This window comes from Emydura macquarii, unplaced genomic scaffold, assembly GCF_026122565.2.
Source record: "Emydura macquarii macquarii isolate MOO-44397 ecotype Brisbane River unplaced genomic scaffold, CSIRO-AGI_Emac_v2 contig_2422, whole genome shotgun sequence".
Lineage (NCBI taxonomy): Eukaryota > Metazoa > Chordata > Testudines > Chelidae > Emydura > Emydura macquarii.
Window position 1 is genome coordinate 21,078,429 of NW_027132559.1, and position 22,731 is coordinate 21,101,159.

General features: G+C 38.9%; 1 protein-coding gene across 1 annotated transcript in view; it reads right to left on the reverse strand.

The window, feature by feature from the left end:
• ABCB5 (ATP binding cassette subfamily B member 5) overlaps window positions 1–19,682 on the reverse strand; it is a 48,286-nt gene extending 28,604 nt beyond the window's left edge. The window contains exons 1-12 of the mRNA XM_067561665.1: window positions 19,596–19,682; window positions 17,352–17,446; window positions 13,106–13,166; window positions 12,483–12,633; window positions 10,355–10,409; window positions 9,089–9,280; window positions 7,056–7,227; window positions 4,133–4,257; window positions 3,866–4,043; window positions 2,223–2,336; window positions 1,717–1,827; window positions 942–1,067 (exon numbers count right to left, since the gene is read on the reverse strand). Of these exons, the coding sequence (XP_067417766.1) occupies window positions 942–1,067; window positions 1,717–1,827; window positions 2,223–2,336; window positions 3,866–4,043; window positions 4,133–4,257; window positions 7,056–7,227; window positions 9,089–9,280; window positions 10,355–10,409; window positions 12,483–12,633; window positions 13,106–13,166; window positions 17,352–17,422 (1,356 nt within the window). The 5' untranslated portion in view covers window positions 17,423–17,446; window positions 19,596–19,682. The remainder of the gene's footprint in view (window positions 1–941; window positions 1,068–1,716; window positions 1,828–2,222; window positions 2,337–3,865; window positions 4,044–4,132; window positions 4,258–7,055; window positions 7,228–9,088; window positions 9,281–10,354; window positions 10,410–12,482; window positions 12,634–13,105; window positions 13,167–17,351; window positions 17,447–19,595) is intronic.
• Window positions 19,683–22,731: the final 3,049 nt, after the last annotated feature.

The window sequence follows — 22,731 nt, forward strand, 5'->3', positions numbered from 1 at the left end:
TTATCCCAATTCACAGCACCAGGACAAGAAGTTCCAGTTCGGAAGTGAGCAGCAAGGATGGAGTAACTTAAGTATAGATAATTAGTGGCATCATCTTCCTATGTGATCATGTTACGTCAGTCTATTTAGATACACATATGGCCTCTATCACCATAGCAGATGAGCACCTCTAAAGTAATTAAGCTCAACAACAGCAGCAGCAGTCTCTCTCTCTCTCTCTCCTCTGATCATATACTGTATTAAAATACCATGAGCCCCCAGGTCCCTCTGAGGAGTGTAGATTTGCATAGCTAGTTCTACTGGATCTAGATCTGAATAGCAGGTACCAGCTGGTTCAAACAGAGATCTGGGGTCAGATTCATTTGCAGAGATCTGCTAGCAAAGGATAGATCTGCATTAGAGGGTCCCGCCTAAATAATATTTAATAGTTAAATATTGTCTTGAATTGAAATAAATACTGTATCTACCATTCTTAGGAAACCCTATAACACTGTTAAGCTAATAGGCTAGTCAATATGCAGGACACCAACAAAGTGTGTATTTGGGTGCTCTAAACCCAAAGCCAGCATCTGCAACAAATTCCTAATGTAAAGGATGAGGCTGCTCATAAAAGAGAAAATACACTTTTAAAAAGCTTGCCAGTGGTTTATCTAACTTCCAGGTGACTCACTGTCTGAGGGCTGTAAGACTCGCTTTGTAAAAGTTAGACTTCTATTAAATCTCCCAGCACTAAAATGGAGGAACAGAGCAGCTGACTGCCCAGAAATCTTGTTTATTATAACTCACTTCCTGGAGCAATATCCCCAACTTTGTTCTCCACTCATCTACTTTTTCCTTGAGGACTTGTATAGCTATAATTTTTTTATACTATTTTACCAAGATTCATTTGCTATTGGTATACCATTGTAAGCAGTACTATGCTTTAGAATGCCTGTACTCACCACTCCTTCTTGTGGATCATAAAACCTCTGAAGTAGCTGGACTGTTGTGCTCTTACCACATCCACTGCTTCCAACCAATGCCACCGTTTGTCCACAGTCAATTTTCAGAGTCAGACCTTTCAAAACCTTGTGGTAGTTAAAAAAATGAAATAAAACGAAGAACAGACCCTCATCCAATTAAAGAGATTCTGTCACTAAATCCAGCCAGTTTTGTCCTTGCCACATTTTCAAAATCCACTCATTCCAACTGCAAATTCAGGCTCTAATCTGTCTCATACCTCAACCACTGAAACCTGCCCTTCCTGACACATCACCTCACATACTCTACTTTGTCCAGTATTCTGCAGTAAAATGTCATCTGCCATCATGTTTCTGACCACATTCAGTCCCTCTTGAAGTCCTTCATTGGCTCCTGTCTGCCTCCTGCATCACTTTCAAGCTCTTGTTTTCACTTTCAGGATCTTGCATAACTTTGCTCCTTCCGATCTCTTTGCTCTTGTCTTTTAGACGCCACGCTTTTCCTTCTTCACTCAGCTCAAACATTCCATTGGCTAACTACCCCTTTTTACATTCTTCGCCAACACTCCTCTCCATGTTTTCTTTATGTTTCTTTTCTACACATGGAACTCAAGTCAACCTCTTGACCCCAATCTGCTGTGCTTCCATCCTGTCCTCTAAAGCAGACAACTCTTTTAGCATACTACGTAAATAACATGGCACATTTCAAGTTAGTCACAGTGTCTACAACACAGCACAGAGTAGGTGTTTCTCCTACCTGGACATCTGGTCTTGAAGGATAACTGAATTGTACATTATTAAATTCCAATATTCCCTTTATGTGATCGAGTTTGTGGCCATCTGAAGAAAAACTATCTATAGCAGGTTTCTGGGGAGTGGAAAAAATTTTAAATTCAAGCAAAAAATTTACAAATGCACAATTGGGGGAAGGAGATATCATTACGTCCTGACTATGAAATATTTTTATTCTATACTTTAAACACATTTTACACACTGCACCTGTTTTAGCATTTTATAGTTACTTGGATTGGTGACTGCATTCTGTTGTTTGTAATATCCTTTTAAGAGCTTGAACATAATGTTTCTTTTTAAATCAATTTGGTCTTTTCCCATTTGGTAAACGCTATTTTTTTCCTCCTTTATTTTTCAACGGAAATTACCTTGGCTTTTTGCTTATTACTTCTTTATTTTTCTACTGGCATCATCAGTGCTCTCATACAAGATAACAGCCCAATTGTGAGGACAAGGTAAAAGGATCCATACCTGATCAATTATCTTGAAAATTTTAAAGGCAGCTCCTCTAGCAATAGAGAAGGTCTCAAAGTGCGGTGCTGCTGTGCCCAGGCAATAACTACTAAAAGTCACGCAGAAGAAAACCTAGGAGGAGGAGGAGGAAGTTGAAAGCCACACTGAAAATAACAAACCAAAAATTAAAGGCTGGTCCAAGAGCCCTGATTCAGGTAACACTCCCATTTACAACCATTGGAGCTATCCTTCAGAAAAGACTACAGGATCATGCATTTGCATGTCATTCACAAGACATTCCTAAGTATCAAAAGAATTAAATTTAAACCTTGGGATGCCAGCACAATACTTTATAGTCAGGAACAACAGAAATTGACAGGGATTTTTGACAAAATTCTATGGAAGTTCTATGTGAGACCGAAAGAAAAGGACTATTTTTGTTTTCTGTTGTACTATGTTTGAACACCAAATATTATTAGAAAAAATTCAAAGAAGGTCATTCAAAAATATGTATTGGCTTATTAAAATGAATGGCCTTTACTGTGGCTAGATCAAGTTTTACCGAAAACTCAGAAAACCCACAAACCACAATGCGAAAGTCCAACATGTCTTTAACTGATTACACCATAAACCCCACTATTACATTGAGTTTTAAGGCAAGTACTAAGCAGAGCTTCAATTTTCTAAACAATTAAAAACTCCTCATAGTCAAAACTTTCAACTTTATTCTATAGAATATCCTTCAAACACAAGAAACACAAGATGAGAGGAGTAAATACAGCCATCCTAGATAACAGTTATCACATAATTTGTGATGAAGAATCTATTAGGCAAATTCCACCTCTTTCTCTGTGAGATCTTCATGAGCACATTATGATTTTTTCTAATTTATTAGTTATTTGAAATTATCGGATTAAGTTTTCAATTAATTTCATTTACTGCTATTTAGTTGTGATTGGTCACACAGTCACATGGTATTGTTTCTGTTCTCTGACTGTAAATCTTATAATTACAGTGTCTGGTGTGAGTGCTTCTGGAAAGTAAATTTAACATTCACTTTCTATGCACAGTTTTGCTAGAAAAATAGTGCGCATGAATATTCATGGAAAGCAAATACAGAAGAGATGCAAATAGGGCCGAGACAAATTTATATATACATTCAAATTAATATCGGGAAATAAATCAGTATTTGCTTTGCTCTATTAGATAAGCATGTTAGGTGTCTCAGCTATGACTGTTTGTGAAGTACAAAACCAGGTGGATTTAAGCGATCTTTACTGGACTTCGGAGTAAACACTTTACTGAGGTGAATGGGGGAAACGTCACATCTGCTTTGTTATTTCATTAAAAAGACAACAATGAACCAGTTTCCCTTGTGAAGTTTCTCTTCTGCTTATCTAAATTCTTATATTGGTGCCCATTACCCTGATAGCTGAACACAACTTCACAACCACAGGGGCAAGGGACAAGCTTAGATTTTACAGAACACAACCAACTCTGCAGGAAGTTATAGAAAGAATCTAGCTCCAGAGCAGTTGTGGGTTGTCCATATGTATGATATCTCTTGTCCTTGCCTATCGCCAACATACCATATACCCAACATAACCTTCACAATGAAGTTAGTTTGTGGAAAGACACTGATGTTAAAACATGATACTTACAGCCAGGACAGTCCCAATGGTATAGTCAGTATTCTCATCAAGAATCAAGGTAGTTCCATACCAAAACCCAAGCCCGTAGCATCCATTTATAATTAGGTATAAAAAACCAAGAGACAGCTTAGAAGCAATAGCCTTTTTTATACCAAGGACTTTTGCTTCTCCTAGTTTACTCGTATATCTGTTAAAAAGAAATAAACATATTTGTTAGCCACTGTGGCTGCAGACAAAGTCATAAATTACAAAGACATTAAATATTGAGGGTCAGACCTATTGATTTCCTTCTCCTGTCCTCCAAAGGCTACAACAGTTCGCACTGATGACAGGACTTCTTCTGCGACTGCACCTGCTTTGGCATAGGCTGTTAACTCCTTACTGGTTAACGTGATGATCATCTACAGTCAACAGAAGCAGAAATAAGTGAACTTCACAAACCAATCTAGAGTAGCTCTATACCTCATGTTTATTATATTATTGCAGTAGGTCAGAGTGGCAGATATTGCTGAACTCAGAACTGCCAGGTTCACAGATCTTTAGACATGCATTCTGGGTCATTATTCTGCACCTGATCAAGGAACCACTCTTGTAAACACTTACATCTGCATGATCGTGTGCACTATCCCAATAATGTTTACAGAATTGAGCCTCTAGGAAGCATTTTAAATGCTATTCCATAGATACAGAACTTGTTATGGAATAGATCTTAGAAGCATAATAATCTGAGATTTTATAGACTGCCAGGACAGAGTTTATTAGACCTACCTAAACAGGGTGAGTGCTGGGATGTTTAATTAACTGGAATTGCCAACACCACACCTGTAGACCTTGCTCTTGAGATGGTTCAATGAGAAAGTGGTGAGACCAGGAATAAAATGGTAGGCCCAGAGGGATGTTGTTTTTTTTTGCTATTGAATCTTCTCAACTTTCTTTACACATTTTAAGATGTCAAAAGACAATGTTAAAATAATAAAGGCATATGTTTAGGAGGACCATTGCCTGTTACAAATAATCTGTTACAGAAACTGTGAAGTCTATGGGACAGGGACTATCTTTTTGTTATGTGTGTGCATGCAACACCTAGTATGGTGTCTTGATACCGATTGTGGCCTCTAGGTGCTACTATAAACCTACTATCATCCCTAACAGTAACACAAGAAAATAGAAACTAAGAAATATATTTCATTCCCTTAAATATCTTTTTCAGGCTAAATTAAAAAAAATGTTTACTACTGGAGCTGGTCAGAAATTGGACAGAAAAAGCAGATTCACTGAAATGGAACCTTTCATGGAAACATATTGGTTTCAACAAAACTTTTGTCAGGAAGGTTTCTCAAGTCCAGAAATGGAATTTCTGTTGAAACAAGTCAGCATCCAGATTGCCAGTGGCTAGGCACTCAGCCAGAATACGGGAAATCCATGTTCAAATCCCTGCTCTGAATCAGAGCAAGGATTTGAACCTAAAGCTCCTTCATTATAGATGAGTACCCTAGCCACTGGGCTATTGGCTATTCTGGAGTAAGTCTCTCACTCTCTCTCTATTTTAGCAAAAACATTGAAAGGTCTCAATTTTGTCCTGATGAAGAACAAAAATAAACGCTGAAACCTCAAAATGGAATTCTTATTTTCCAGCTAGCCCTATTCAATGCCTCCTACATCCTTAAATCCCTCAGTTTGGTCAAGGGAAGAGAGATAACAAGGTAGAATATCCCCGGGGAATTAAGTTGATATATAAATTGTCTCAGAGCTACTAAGCAAAATTCAGATGTTAGGAGTCAGAGTATCAGTTCATACTCTGATTAGGTTTAAAAATGTCAAAAATTAACAGGAAGTAAAGTGGCACAAGGCAATTGTGCTGCTTATAGTTTTCAAAATTCTTATTGGTTTTGATTAATTTTGGGGTCAATAGAAACAGGGTAATATTTGCAAATTGGGTCCCAAACTGGATAATTAATGTCATGGCAAGACAGCAAAGTACACATTGTACAGGAATGGGAAGATGAGCCAGAGGTTTGGGTAGTAATTGAAATGGGCACCTGAGTTTGTTTTAAGGCTCCTTCCTGCGATAGGTTACACACTACAAATAGGATATGGGTTCATATCCTAATACAGGATCAGGCCTGCGTGATTGACTCCACACTAAATCATGTGGCCTTAAGATGCAGCGTTATTTATTTCTGTGCTACTGCTAACAATTCCTTCATCTCCAGCCATTTTGTTATGTCTTTATGCATCTGGATTCCAGCGCTGCCTTCAATAAGGACCCCGTTAGATGGATTTGAGACTTAGAGCTTCTTTTTTTGGCTCTGAAATGTAACGGGGTTAAACCCACTCTAGCATTATCAGAATTTACATGTCATATGTGATGTGCTCTGTACATGTGATCAATAGCTTTCTTATGTTTTGTGTCTCTTGTCTGACATGTTAAAGTTCTATAGTCATGTTAATCATTAAAATCTGATATTGTTACCTATCTTGTATTTTATTCAAAGCCATCCAAAGTATGACATATATTTAAAGTGAATGAATGGCACTGAAACATGCTTTAGCTGCTTATTGTCTCAGAGTTGTCATTTATCACTCTAACAAATTATTAAAACCTAATAGATTTGCCTTCGAGATAAAGTGAAAGTCAGAACTTTGTCAGAATAATACAAATGATCGAAATCATTGCCAGGAGTATAGCTCTCTTTCCTATCATTCTCTGATGAACTTTGTGGCAGCTTTTTTGATAAAGACCACACAATATTTATCTGGATAATTTGCTTATTAAAATAAAGAGATTATCTAATATTAATTAAAAATGAAGAGAATTTCTAATATTAAAGATAAAAATTTGAGCTGGCCTAAACATATCTATGTATAGACGTCTATCTGTGCAAAGAAACTATTTATCATCTAAAAAAAACCATGCATTTTTTTTAGTTTATTTTCTTTTAATGAATCATGCCCTTAGCAATTGTGAGTGGCTGTTAAATGCTTACTAAAGCAAAGTTAACAAGTGAAGTGTATTTTGGTAATTTAGAGATATAAACATACATTTATTCACACATAAGGATAAGTCACAGGATTTCACTAGTGGAAATCTGTGCTTTTTGGTCACTGTAATATTGGCAAGTACATAGCAAAATAGTTTCCATGAAAATCCCTTTCCCCAAGAAATTTGTTACATGTTAATCTTTAAAATCTTGCCTACCTTAGAAAAAAATGCTGCTGACATCATTACGAGGGGGCTTGTGGCCAGGATCACAAGTGTAAGTTTCCATCCTTTCACAAAGCCAATCACTATGCCTACTATGAAAGTTGACATGTTCTGAAACAGCTGAACGACTTTGTCTCCAATGCCATCATTGATTTTATTAATGTCTCTAAGACAAAAAAAAAGCAATTTTTTTCAGTTGAAGATTGTTTAGGGTAACTTCAAAATAGATGCAAATTTGTAGCACAATATTTATTATTATTGTTATCCCTTTTGGGCCGGGTAGCTAGTCAAAAATTTGGGGTCTTGCATATTGTTCCAGTTAGGAGGATAAATTGACAATGGAGTCAAATACTTTTGATGCAGTATTGCTTATTTGCAAGGCACGTACAAAATCCTGTTTCCCTAAACACAGGAGGAACCCAAACTAGGAGGTAGTTTCTTTGCTTACAGCCCCAAGCCTCTTTTCAGCCAGCTATGTTGTTTGGCCCTTCTCAGGTCTGGTCTACGCTACAGACTTCTGTTGACCAAAGTCAGCTTTTTGTATCAAAACAGTGGTGGTGTACACACTGCAATTTGCCCCCTACCAACCCAACTCCCCTGATTTTGCAACAAAATAAAACCACCTTGATGAGAGGCATAGAGCTTTTTGTGCCAAATTTTTAGCGGCAAACCGTCAGTATAGACACTGTGCTTGGTTATGTCGTAGTAAATAGCCTCCAGGAAGTGTTCCACAATGACTATCCTGACCCCTTTGGCCATCAGTTTGAACTCCACTGCTCTGCAGCCATCCACCCCTCCCTCTGTAATATATAAAAAAAAAAAAACCCAGAGCACCCTGCTCTATAGCTTTAATGACAAAGAGTCAAGTTCAGATCTCAGGCCTGGTCTACACTAAAATCTTCGGTCGACACAGCTACATCACTCAGCTGTGAAAAATTCACACTCCCGAGAGACATACTTAAGCCGCCTTAAGACAGTACATTAAGTTAAGCCAGTGTAGACACTGCTAGGATGACAGAAGAATTCAAGCTAAATTCTTGAGGGGGGTGAATTTACTACAGTGATGGAAAAACCTTTTCCGCTGCTATACAAGGGTCTACACCACAGCGCTACACTAAGTGTTAACTGATACACTTGTAAATGAGGGAACGTCCATACTACATTAGTGGAAATTTGGAAGAACTCAAGTGAAGGTAAGAGTTACTCCTAATTCACAATGGTGAATTATGGCAGAATTAGCCCACAGAATTAAGACAGACTTGGGGAGATGGTTAAGGACCTTTAACTATGCCAATATAAGGCCCTCTTTACACTGGTGCAGCATGTCTATCTTACGGGTAGTTTAGGAGTAGCTCAGTCCCCACTCAGCGACCACTAAATAGCTGCACCAGTGCAAATGTTCTCAAGGAAAACAAGACCTAACTGTCCAGGAGCCAGGTAATTTTTTTTGTTTTTGGTTAAATGAACCTATTTGTGAATTCAAGTTAAATTTGGTGAATATTTTTAGGTGAATACAAAATGAAAAGAGAGTCAAAAAGGTTCATTTTGACATTTTCTAAACAAAATGCTTCAACTTTTTATTTTTAAATAGTGTTTTGTTTAGAAGTTTAGCTAGATTGGTTAAACCGTTTTTTTGTTTCTGGTCCAACAAAACGTTTAATTTGATCAGAAATTATTTGTTTCTGTTTTTCATTGTGGCAAGAAAACAAAACAAATTCAGTTTTTCTTTGACACGAAATTATTTCCCTCCCCCTCCCCCCCAGATTTTTTTTTGGGTTTGGCTACTAACGCAAAAAAAAAATTTTTTAAATGAAAAAAAATCATTCGCTCAGCTCTATCCAGAATTTCACATTCATTGGAAATATATACACAATTCAGGCACAAGAACAAATAGAAGAACAAATAGAAATGTCCTCAGAAGGCTTAATGACTGACTAAGGATATGGTTCTGCAATCTTTACTCATGGGGACTACTTGAAGGCTGCAGAACAGGGCCCTAAACGAACACAAAATACAAAGGCAATTACTCATTCAGACGTGTGTTAAGCTCTCCGCTGTTACTGACATCGAACCAGCTGAGCTCCTGTCCCAGAATTGCATGGAAGAAAGTTTTTCTTATTTTCTTTGTCTGCCTTGCTGCTGCCAAAACCCAAAATGAAATCTGTAGGTAGCCAAACACTAAGGCAGTCACTCCAATACCTACATAATATAAAGCGAACCTTAAAAGAAAAAAAAAAAGGTTTTAAATTGTGACAACTTGGAAGAGAGGGAACTTTATTATTATTATTAAAGAGGTAACCTAAGTTTGTTTCGAAGAGTTTCACTGCAGAATTCCAAACTCCTGGGGTGGTGTGAACCACAGATGTTTATCTAGCAAAATCTCTGAGGCCTCATCCCTTCACAATGGTGTAACTCCACTGAACTCAGTGCAAGTGAGATGTAGATGAGATTTATGGCTCTGATACAGAGACACACCCAGCATATCACAAGCAGCTCTGGAAACCCCAGCTCGGTCACCACATCCGCTCCCAGCCGCTAGGAACAACTGCTTCCTTTGCTGTTCCTACAGGTCTCCAACCATCCTCTTAACTGCTACACAGAGCCTTTCCCTTTTGGCTGCCTTCTATCACCCCCCAAGTCAGAAGCCACAAAGGTAGCAATAGATTCACTCTCATCAGATTCACTATACTGTCCTCTGCTGACCTCTAGCTGCTCAACATATTCCTCACAATGCACATTAAATCTAAGATCTTATTTCTGTTTGGTGAGCTTTCCTTATCTCCACTCAAAAGTAAAACCTTTTCATCCTCATTGTTATTGAAAAGGCCAATAAAAATGCTACATCTTTGGATGCTAATGAGTTTAAAAGGCTGTTCATTACGTCACAATTATGCATGAAGTGCCTGGAATCTCCTCATTTGCTCTTCCCCGCACTCAGCGATTTTTTCCCATTCTGTACTTTCACCAGCTTTACACCAGAGTGACTCCCATCAATGCAGCTGGCGTTAGCCCTGATTCACAGCAATGTATCGGAGCCAAGAGTCAGGTTCATTCATTTTAATTTTACTCATGAGGTAAAACAGTTGGGATGTGTGACAGAAGGGCAAGTAGTCATGGGGACGTAATTCAATGCAGGAGATAAGTCATGTTGTCTCATTTGAGGGCAAGTGATGAATTACAACACCTACCTAATGCTATTAACCATCTCTAGTGACAGTGTACTTAGAGTCTTTATCTGTTGTACACCTAACAGCTGCTAGTCAACCCAAAGTTAATAATTACTTTGAACTTACATTGTCATTTGCTCTTCAAAAGGCACTTGTGACTGATTGCAGTTCAATGAACTTGCTGTGGGGGGAAAGAAGTTTAAAAGTTATATAAGTTGTTACAGAGACAAGGTGGGTGAGGTAATGTCTTATTGGACCAACTTCTGTTGGTGAGAGACAAGCTTTCAAGCTTACACGGAACAGGCCTGAAGAAGAGCTTTGTGTAAGCTTGAACGTTTGTCTCTCTCTCACCAACAGAAGCTGGCTCAATAAAAGATGTTACCTCACCCACCTTTTCTCTCTAATATCATGAGACCAACATGGATACAACAACAGCATTGCATACAACAATGTAAATGGTTAATTCTTTGCACCATCTGCCTTCAACAATCCATTGCTCATTCTCCACACTAGTATTTGTTGTGACCACATACAGTGTCATTCTATTTAGTACATCATTCCACTGAAATTGAAAGTTGTAACATAACTGCTATGCCACTTTAATTTTTTTTTGTGCCTGACACACAGGCCTGGTGTGTTAATCAGCAGCAAAGTGGTTAAACTTAGGAATTGTCACATTACCATATCACCATTAGAATTATGTGAAAGTAAAACACAGACATGTGGAACTATTTCCCCTCCTGCTCACAAGCAACACTGAAAACACTGAATAGCTGAAAATAATCATGCAAACATATTCATTAAAAATTAAGCTAGGGAGGGTAATATTTTATAGTCCAGATTTATCCCAGTTTGCATGAACTTTTCCCTGCATAAGCCAAGATGGTGGTTGTTTTAAAGGTGTTTTTAGAGTTTGTATTTGTACATGATAAATATCAGAAATGTCTGGTCTTGTCTTCCCTGTCCTACTGGAGTATACACTGGATAGTCAGAGGGCTTTAGTTGGGGATTCCTCAGCCCTCAATTGAAGAGACACCAGTGTTGAATCTCCTACAAAGGGACTTTTTCTCCCAACTGTTTCTCAGAACTTTGAGTTACACAGGTGCTTTTGTTTACTTCTGATTGAAATTCCCCCCACCCCTCCAATTGCTCAGGTTTTTCCCTCCTGGGTTTTTGTGATTTAATAATCCAACTAATTCTCTACAATGCCTAGAGTCTTCCTGGGCTGTGGAGTAAACACCATCCAAATTTCTAATGTAACAAAGCAAAAATTAAAAAAATGCATCTTTTAAAAAAAAAAAAAAAAAAAAAAAAAAAAAAAAGGAGCGCACAAGAAGGGGAAAAAACCCTTCCAGTCTATTGTAGATCATTGCTTACCTTCTGCTTTTGAGTACCATAAAAATAAGAGGATATTGTTTATTATTATTAGAACTAAGTGTGTTTACTAAGCACAAACCAATGGATCACTGGCTACCTTGGGGATGGCTTTCCCTGGCTCTACTGGTTCTCTGGATTCCCTGGAAGAGCAGAGAGCTCTTAGAAGACTTGTTGCCACTGGCTATATGCTCTGCCCTTCTCTTTGAGTGTGATAGAAGCCACCGAGGGAAGTAATTGCCCCGCTTCTTCCTCACTTCCATGCTCCTCATCCCAGCCCTGGCCTTTTCCACTTTCCTCTACCAGCACAAATAGAGTGAGAAGAGAGGTTCCACACCCATGGTTATAACATTACATTACCTAGCACCACCAGCATGAATGAAGAAGAGCAGCAGCCATTATTTCCATAGGAAACACAGCTAGTGACATCTTGAAGAATACTAGTGGGTCAGCACTAAATTAGCAACTCTTATACATAAGCATTTCTTCATGAAGACCTTGCCTAATGTCATAAGGTGAACTCCATCCCCATGAAAAGGCCAGCAGTACCACTTAAGTCCTCTCAAGGACTAGTAGGCCTTGTGCGAGCCCTTTAGCCAGGAATGAATTTCACCTATAAAATAAATGACAATGAGGAGTGAAGTTTAAACACACATATAAGAAGAAACCAACTAAAAGTTTATATGAAGACTTACTACTTTCCAAACTTTTCTCTAAGGTACTACTTAGCCATGAAAATACCCACATGTCCAAGCTCTGCTACAGCCCTTCTTTTTGCAGAGGAACGCTAAGGCGATCATAAGGAAATAAACGGGTGAGGGGAGAGGAACATATCACGAACAAAAGCAAAGTAAATGCAGTGTATACATAATTTCCTTACATAAATTTTCTTGGGATATACAGCCACTCACAAAACCATCGCTCATTTCACCAAAAACCAGTGACATCAGGGGAAGGCAAACTCCATTTATGACTGCTGCTATTGTTCCAAATACCATAAGAGTAATATCCAGTCCATCTGCATATCTAAACTGATGGGAATAAGTAAGAGAGAGTAAATATCAGATTATTTTACTCAGTGGAAACCAGGATGACTTCCTGGTTGTTCGAATGTTAATAAAATAAACTGAACTATTTAAAATAAAATGTTAGGAAGTTAATGCTCTGATTCATTTAACAGAGTATAGTATTTTGGATTATGTGTCAGAACATCATCAATGGAAATACAAAAGAGGTATAGAAATGTTCAAGTGGCATCTCTCCTATGTTGCCCTCTGTGGTGAAATACCTACAGATGGCATTGGGAGTGCTTCATATGGATGAAGGGCCGCATTTGTAATTAGTTGTTACAAATTTAAGTATAATTCTAAAGAAGCTGATTGACAAATGAATGCAACTAACCTGGAATAATATGATTTTGGAAGAAATACAAAACTCACATTTCACTGCATGTAAACTAGACCAATGTGTAGTTACAACTATTACAAGGGTACTCTTGCTTACAATTGTGATTGGACCAACAACTTCAGGTGGTTTGCTTTTTTTCTCTTTTTCTGTGTGTCTCCTGAAAGATATAAATTAAAAGTGGAAATGTCCCATGTTTATAAGGTTGGCACAAAGATGTAAATTATTTTACATCCTAGCTATCTTATGTACTTTATAGCCCCCGTTACTGTAGAATTGGAGCGTATCACAATATTTTATAGCACTTACATTAACAGCCCTGTGCGGTAGCTAAGTACTGTTATCCCTATTTTCTAATGGGGTGAAAAATAGGGAGATTTAATGATGGAATCCTGAGAGTTTTGTCATTGACTTCACTAGGGTCAGGAACTCACGTTACGTGACTTGCCCAAGGTTGTACAGGAAGCCTAGAGCAATGCAGCAAACTGAACCCAGGTGTCCAGAGTCATAAGGGAGTGCTGTAACCTGTAGACCATTTGGGTTGGTTCTAATACCATTTGAACTCAAACTATTCTAGCAGACATGGTCATACTATTAAATCACTGAACCTTAATGGAATCTTAAAGTCAAATATAAACACGATTACCAGAGGAAAAAAGTATGTAGTAAGCAGGCAACACAAATTAAAGTCACAATCCTGCAACTGCTGCACATGGATGGATCCCTGTATCCATATGGAGGCAGTGGCAGTATCAGGGCTGTATATAGGGCTTGATGATCCTAAAAGCTTTTATCCACATCAATAGCTTTTATTTGTGCAGTGTTTGCAGTGTTTTAGCCATGCTGGTCCCAACATGAGACACACAGTGCAGGTGGAGTAATAACTTTTAGTGGACCAGTTTCTGTTGGTGGAAAGGGCAAGATTTCAGCCTCATCTCTCTTTATTCATGAGAGTAATTCTGTTCATTTCAGTTGGAATATTTATGTGACCAGAGGGGGGCAAAAACTGACCCTACTGTGGATCACCTCACCTAAATTAATTCTGAACCTGAGCAGTTATCTATGACCTTTGGGGTTCACACCATTTTGTTGGGGAAGGAGGGATGGAGATCCGTATGTAAAGAAGGAAATTATACAGCTAGGACAGCAAAAACATTATGATGTTCTGATTCAATTCTTTTTTGCACAGATAACACATGAAGTTCATTTCCTAGCCAAAGCTGGGTTAGTAACATGAAATAAAAATATAACTTGATTAGCTGGGATTCATATTAAAAAAAAAAATTTAGGCCAAAACTTTAGTAGTAGTTTCCTCTAAAGCAACACATTTGAATAAAAACATTTTACTTGGATTTTTTTGTATTTCAATATAAAACTGGAATTTCGAAAATCAAACATTGTGCTGTAAACCCAAACCGGACAGCAGCACAAAGACTGGAAAGGGAAATGGCTCATAAGTAGTTAGTCTTGCTTCACTGAGTGAACTCATCACAAAAGTCATAAAAAGTCATTTTGATTTTTAAAATTCTTTCAGTTGTATTATCTGGGTAAAAAGGGCCAGAGCAGCGTATAGGGACCGTAAAAGCCCTGACTGCTGCTGAGGGAGAATTCCCCCTCCTGAAGACACTGCAGAAGACAGCTGTAAGACTGCCCTCTGAGGATGTCATTGCAAGCCCTGCTGTAGGAGGAATGACTGGGGCAGGGGTGCAAAGAAGTAGTGGTAGGGGGCCATAGATGCTACCACAAATTCACGGTCTTTCCCAGTCTCGCTGGTGGGAGGGAAGGGGAGGTGACAGAGGTCTCTCTCACCCAGGACAGGACCTTAGAGATGGGGAAGAAAACAACTGAAAGCTGGTAGCAAGCAGCATGAGCCAGAGCAGGGATTGGGGCTCCTCCTGGGACCCTGGTTTCTGGGACCCCGGGATTCAGCTCCTTGCTTCCCAGAACCCCAAGCTGCCATCTCCTCACTCTGCCTCCTTCACCTCTTCCATTTCTAGGACCACTCTGGAAGAAGAAATGGTGGCTCAGCAAGGATACACATCACATGGCAATGCAAAGTGGGGGGAACCCGGTATACATGCGTGCATCTTGGTACTCAATGCACGTGTAAAGCGGGATCCTGGCAGTGTGGAAATTGGGAATGTAGCATATGCGCAGAGATGTGCAGCTCTTGATTGTATGTTGATAAGCTAGTCCCACCGGTCAGTGTGATGCAATGTCTGGACTTTATTTGTACATGTGTCACAGAATATTACAGACTTTTAGTGACCTTTGCCTCTGGACCTCCTCCTTACAAAGAGTCTGGTTGCACCCCTGGCTGGTGGTGAGAAGGGTTGGGATTCCGTCTAAAATGCTGGGGGCCATAGGGCAATCTGGAAAGGCTGATGTAGTTTAGACAGGTCCTCAGGGCGGAATTACTCCTGGGGCCTCTCCAACTCACAAGCAGCTCAGAATTGGAAGGGTACAAAAGGTGACTGAATTCTGCTCTGCTCCTCTTTGAAATTCTGGGCCATGCCTCAATCTGTTACCTTACCAGTGACTTCTTAATTTTCAAGGTTATTTTGTTTTAATACATAGAAGGAAGACTGACAATACAGTCAAACTGGAGCCAAAGTTTATGGCCCAGCTTCAGCCCAGTAGCTGGCATAGACAGTGATCTTAACAGAATGTTTGGCAGACAGCAATGTAGCATTTATCCGAAAACTGCAACTCCAGGGATCCTATCGGGTCTTATCACAACCCACATGTAGGTGGAACTAGCTAGGGATGGGGTAGAGCCAGGGGTCGTCCAGGATGTGCCGTCCAGGATGTGCCAACATCAAGGGGGCTTTTAAGCAACTTAAAGCTAACTACCCTCAAATAATCCTAAAGAAACATAGGTGGTGGCAACACCTTCCTTCAGGGTGAGCCCCTCTCCCCCTTTGGGACTTGGGAGCCACATGGGGGCAGGGAGCTGTAATTTACATCTGAATCATCTTGTCACACTAGTCCTTTTTTGATGTGCTGCCAGACTGGAGTGCATGCCAAAAGCAGATCAGCATATTGGATCTCTTTTTATTCTTTATTAAGAAATCAATAGAAAGACTGCACAGTTCCTCTGAGATGAGAAAGCAGAGAAAATGGTTTGTGTAGGTGGAACACTGGGAAAATCATTCCAACAGCACAAGTCACAGGGAGCTCAGATTAGCACAAGTTTACTTAAAATAGAAACAAATACTTTTGTAAAGAACAAGAAATTCAACCCATTGCTGGGCACATGATACAAATGTTGAGAATTGAAAATGAAACTCAGTGTGAAACCAATGGGCCTGAACCCAGTCTCACTTAAATGGATGTAAATCAGGGGTAACTCCACTGAAGTCAATAGATTTGACCTTTATGAGAAGACCATAAGGCTCATTAACTGGTGTCTGTATGTGTGTTACCCATAGGAGTTAGTTCTTTGCTAATAGCTCCAAGCCTCTTTACCCAGCTTCTGCAGACCCAGAAGGCCCTGCTCTTGGCTTCTCCCAGGTCACACACACCATACATCCTGTGCTTGTCCAAGCTTTCTCTGTCTTTCCCCATCTGTGTGTGAAGCACTGGAATGGGTTACCTAGGGAGGTGGTGGAATCTCCATCTTTAGAGGTTTTTAAGCTGCGGCTTGTCAAAGCCCTGGCTGAGATGATTTAGCTGAGGTTAGTCCCCTTGAGCAGGGGGTTGGACTAGATGACCTCCTGAGGTCCCTTCCAACGCTAAACATTCTATGTTTCTATCTCTGGGTAGGTCTAAACTTAAAACACTAAAGTGGCACAGCTTCAGCATTGCAGCTATGCCCGTGTAGCACTGCAGTGTAGACATTCACCGAATTGCTGAGAGGAGCTCTTCTGTCATTCTAGCTAATCCACCGCCTCTCTGAGAGGCAGTAGCTAGGTCAGTGGAAGAATTCTTCTGGTTGACTATGGGTTAGGTCAGCCTACCTCGGTCTTTCAGGAGTGTGGGTTTTTCACCCCCAAGAGATATAGCTATGCCGATGTAAATTTTCAGTGTAGACCAGCTCTCTTTTTCATACACACCCCTCTTTCGTCAGACAATGCCCAGCCTAGAATTTTGCTTACATAGCTCAAACTCCTGAGTGGTCTTGGATGTGCCCCCGTACTTTTTAGACCACTATTGTTACCCTGAATGAAGTGTGTCTGCTACGCTCATCTGTGTAGTTGGGTTAAAGTTCCTTATAAAGCCTGCTTTATTCAGAAAGCTATACTAAGGTCATTTAAGACAGTTGGTCCCATTGAAAAAAAATATGATCAACCCAAAACAAGATATAAAGCCAAACTCAAATAAGATGCAAGACCCAAACACTTACCTGTCAGCTACATCTTCATTAGTAGAATATTTTGGTGCCTGTCCAGTGATTTCTATGTCAATGTCACCCATAACTATGTGATGAGGTTATTTATTCTAAAATAAAATGTAATGCTGTTAATATCATTATTCATCATGAAATCCAGTAAGAACAGACTTTCCATTTAAGTGACACCAATGAGAAATCTCTAATATAGCATTTAATACTAGATATATTAGTTTGGTCATTGTAGCTTTTTTTTTTTTTTTCTCAATTAAAAACAGGATTAACAAGATGTTTTCTCCAGTATTACCACTTTTTTCTGGTTTCCCTATTGAATGAGTTGCCTTGCTCCCTTCGATTAAATAAGCAGCAATGAGAGATAAAGGAATTAGATATTAGTTTGTCCGACAGCAGACACGATAGCTTCTGAAATGTCAAATAGTACATAAACAGGCACAAGAACAGCGTGAGGAGTACACTTGCTCTATGACATCCTTCCAAGTTCACACTGAGAAAGATAACATATTATTAGGGCCATGGAAAAGCTTTCCTATGAAGAGAGACTGAAAAGATTGAGAAAATAAATAAGAGGGGCCATGATAAAAGTATGTAGAATAAGATGGATAGGTAGAACAAAAGTTCCCAATCTCATAATAAAGAACAAAGGGTGATCGATCTGGTACCTATTAGAAGCATAAAAATTCACTTCAAAGTTATTTTGGGGACCATGTCCGCTATAACTGCCTGTACAGTATGTCATTTGTGTCAGTTCAGGATCAATTTCTTTTTATAGAGACCCATGCAGGGAAATTAGAAGCACTGAACCAGATACTGTTTTAGACATGCTTCTTGCTTTATTTTTCACTCAGCAAGGGAAAATATTAAATAAGTTATCCAATGCCACATGCATTTTTTAAAAAAAATCACAGCATGCTTTATAAACAGAAATAATTCTTTTGCATTGATGTGCTAAAGGAATAAGAAATTCTGCTATCTGTTCCTATATAGCAGTGCAGTATGTAGCTTCAGAGAGTTTTCCTGGGCAGCACCCGGTATTGCTCTAGGATATGCAGAAGATGAACAGTGAATAGTAGACGCAACTCATTTCAACAGAAATATTAGTTCAACTGGAACCAATTTCCTGTCCTTTATCATGGACTGCTTTATCATATTTTTTTATCATATTTTTTCCTGGTTATTATCTCTCTAGTATGATACAATACTTCCAAGAATATTATTTTCAGTTCATCTTTTACATATTTTCTTTTTTTAAATTTATTTACAATTTTTCACTACATCCATCAGATGCTTATTGTAAAGCAAACAAAATTAGTATAACAAATGTTAAAGAAAAATGGACTCACCCTAAAAACAGAAATAATACACTTTGTTTATGGTTTGCCTAAACAGATATGGCATGGCGCCATACCCTGAGTTTAACAAACTTAAGCTCTTTTGGACCAATGGGGGAAGTTTCAGAGCTGAATTCATCTTCCTGATGACAGCTCCTGAGTATTCACATATAGGGCCTCTCAGCACCCAAGGGTACATCTACACTGCAAAAACAACCCTATAGCAGGAAGTCTCAGAGCTCGGGTCAGCTGATTCAGGCTCTCACTATGGGACTACAAATAGCAGTGTAGACTTCCTTGCTTGAGCTGGAGCCCGGACTCTGAAATCCAGTGACGGGGAAGGGTCTCGGGGCCAAAGACACTCTGGGTTTCAGAGCCTAAGCTCCAGCCCAAGCGGGGAAGTCTACACTGCTATTTGTAGCTCCATTGCACAAGCCTGAGTCAATTAACTCAGGTTTGGAGACTCATTGTCACAGGGTTGTTTTCTGCAGTGCAGTGTAAATTGCCCCCAGTAGCAAATAGGAATTCAGCGCAATTGATACAACGTTAGTGTAACGTAGTGCATGCAAATCCTGCTAAGCAATTGGGCTCCTTATTTTCCACCATGCGACACATCTGAAGGCGCTTTAAATGTAGTCAAATTTCAAAAAAGACATAATAAAAATAGACGGGATTCAGAGACAGGCAATGAGAACAATCAGAGGCATCCGACGTGATAGAGAGTATACAAAATAATCAATGATACAAAGAAGTTAAATCTGATGCTTCTGTTGACCGTCTCATAAAATGAGAACAGAGGACATTAAATTAAGTTGTCAGGCAGCACATTTAAAAGTGACGGAAATACAGTAAAATCTCAGGAGGTAAGAACACCAGAGTTACAAACTGACCGGTCAACCACACAACTCACTTGGAATCAGAAGTACGCAACCAGGCAGCAGCAGCAGAGACCCAAAAAAGCGCCAATACTGTACACTACTGTTAAACATCAACTACTAAAAAAAATAAAGGGAACATTTAAAATAAAGTTTTGACAAGATAAGGAAATTATTTCTGAACTTGTTTCATTTAAATTAAGATGGTTAAAAGCAGCATTTTTCTTCTGCATAGTAAGTTTCAAAGCTATCCGAAGACAAGGTTCAGTTGTAAACTTTTGGAAGAAACTATCATCTTTTGTTCAGAGTTACGGACATTTCAGAGTTACGAACAACCTCCATTTCCTGAGATGTTTGTAACTCTGAGATTCTACTGTACTTCATTTCAATATAACATTGTTAATCTGTGGCATTCTTTGTTAATCACCACTTAGCCAAGACCTTAGGTTTGAAAATGAATTATTAGACCTTTATATGAATGAGAACACCAATAGTTACATTAGATGGGATTTTTTTTAAAGTTAGACCACACATAGAACCCAATCTAATGCCCACTGAAGTCAATAGGACTCATTACATTGACTTCAATACATGTATGATCAGGCTTAAATCCTATTATGTTAGGACACAAGCCAGCCACTGACTAATTAGGTTTAGGAGGAATCTTTCACAATGGGGTTTCTTACACCTTCCTAGCATCTGACACTGGTCACTTTCAGAGGCAAGATATTAGAACCATAGGATCCAGTAAGGCAATTCCCATACTTCTAAATCTATTATTAGCCAAAACAAATAATAGTTAGCTAATTAATTGTAACAAAAGTAAATGTTAAATCTATTTAAAATTTTTCTTATTTAGGGCCCAAGCCTGCTCTCATTGACATGAATAGCACAACTCCCACTGACTTCAGAGGTTTCTAAAAACCATTTAATAAAATTACACCCCTTCCAAAAATGGCCTGCATAAGCTGTAGAATCATAGAAATGTAAGACTGAAAGGGAACTTGAGAGGTCATCTAGTCCATCTCCCTGCCCTGAGGCAGGACCACGTGTACCTAAACCATCCCTCACAGGTGTTTGTCTAACCTGTTCTTAAAAACCTCCAATCACAGGGGTTCCACAACCTTCCTAAGTTTAGGATCAATTTTGCTTTATGGGCAGGTTATTCAATAACTGTGTTAGTGTCAGCATGTTGGTTGCAATATTGTAGCTGTATTGGTCCCAGGATATTAGACAGACTGATATTTTTGGTCCAATAAGATATTACATCACTCAATTTGTCTCTTTAGTTTCCATACTTTTGAAAAAATGGTTTCATAAAATGACAGAAAAGGAAGACTACGTAACATTATTTTGGATGAGAAGGAATTGGTGAAGTGATTTAGATAATATAATAATTGACACAAGCACCTTCCATCCTCATACAGACATTTCAGGTCATTTTAAGCTTATTTCACTGAATCAACAGTACCTGAAAGGGTAACATTTATAATTAACATCATACACAGCACGATTTGACAGACAGTAATTGGTACTTAAACTCTTTTGTACATCAGCAAGATTTGAGTTCTGCACCAAGGAGGTAAAAATAAAGAGACACTGTAAGTCCATAATTGAATGTTCTTTAAGCTTATTGGGCCAAATTCTTCCCTGCTGTAAATCCTGCTGCAGCCAATTTATCTGTACCAGGGAAGAATATGGCCCACAAATGACACAAAACAAGCATACTGACCTTATCATGTGCCAACAGCTAGCAGAGTTACCTCCACCAATATGTTCTGCATCTACAAATGCTTTAGAATGGTCTCTAAGTCCTTTATTTATAATATACTGGTTGATCTTAGTGAGACTCTTACATACTTCTAAAGAGTCATGTCCTCGTGATTGCCTGTCAGGTTCAACAGTCAATTTCATTGTGACCCTTCCACAGTACATAATACATTGTAGGAATGTTAATTTGTAACAGCAATACCTACACATTCACTATCATAAGGAATTTTTCATACAACAGACACGATATGTAGAACAATTAAACTGCTTTACAAAATTGTGTTTACATTTTTTTTGTGACAATATGGTTTTGCTATAGAAGTTACTAATTCAACCTCACCTCTCCTGTGCTCCCCATCACTCTCTCTCACACACACACACACACACACACACACACACACACACACACACACAGAGTTTCCCTAGTCCTAAACTATTCCCCACTACAGTACCATGCAAACACTCCCTACTCCACTTTTCCCACATCTATTCCCTCTGTTTAGTAGATATGGTGCAATAAGTAGGTTTTGCAGAGAAATTTTAGGTTATTGGTTTAAGGTTATTTCTTCCATTATTCTCCACAGGTCTCCTCAGTTAAGATAGTCACTGTTTCCCTTTGCGCCCAATAGGAGTTAAGAGCGCAGCTCTGACTCCTGGAATACAGTGGTTCCTTTGCTTTCAGGATGCAGAGAAAACAATTGTAAGGCACAGATGAAAGGAAGCAGTGGCCACCTTTAATAAGGAAAACCAGTAGTCTCAGTCCCCTTGAAAACAAAATGGCTGCCATTTTGAAAGTGTGCAATTTTTGCCAAGTGTCTCTGAAAGATATTATTCTTGATCTTCTGCTGAAGGAGAAACTTCAGTTAAGAATACTGAGAAAAATGACCATTAATTGCAAAAAAGACTTTAAAAAAATACTTTAACCCTTGCACCAGATCACCTCAAGATTCACCTCTGTCAATTTTTATGTAGTTAGATAATGCCTTAGCTGAGGTCATTTGGAACAAAATAACAGGTCTGATACCAAATGTTAAATATCTTAAAGGGCCTGTTTAAAATTTTTAATTCAAATTGATTAAAATGTATGTTAAGTTCTCATAAAATTCGTTATATACTCAGAGTAAGTGCTGCTGTTTTGGGGAAGATTCAGTGTGTTCTTCAGACAAACAGGTTGAATCCTTGTTCAAAGCATAAAACTTAGCTCAACCTCAAGTATGGAGCCATAACCAGCCTCAGCCTTTTATCCCCTGCAGGCTGGTGTGCAGCTAGATAGCTCTCCCCAGGATGCTCTTACAGTCAGCTTCACCAAGAGAGAGGAAACACACAAATGTGTGACAGGTTTTGAAAGAGTCACCAACTTCTTCACGATACCATAAGAGTAGCCATACAAACTTAGGTCCA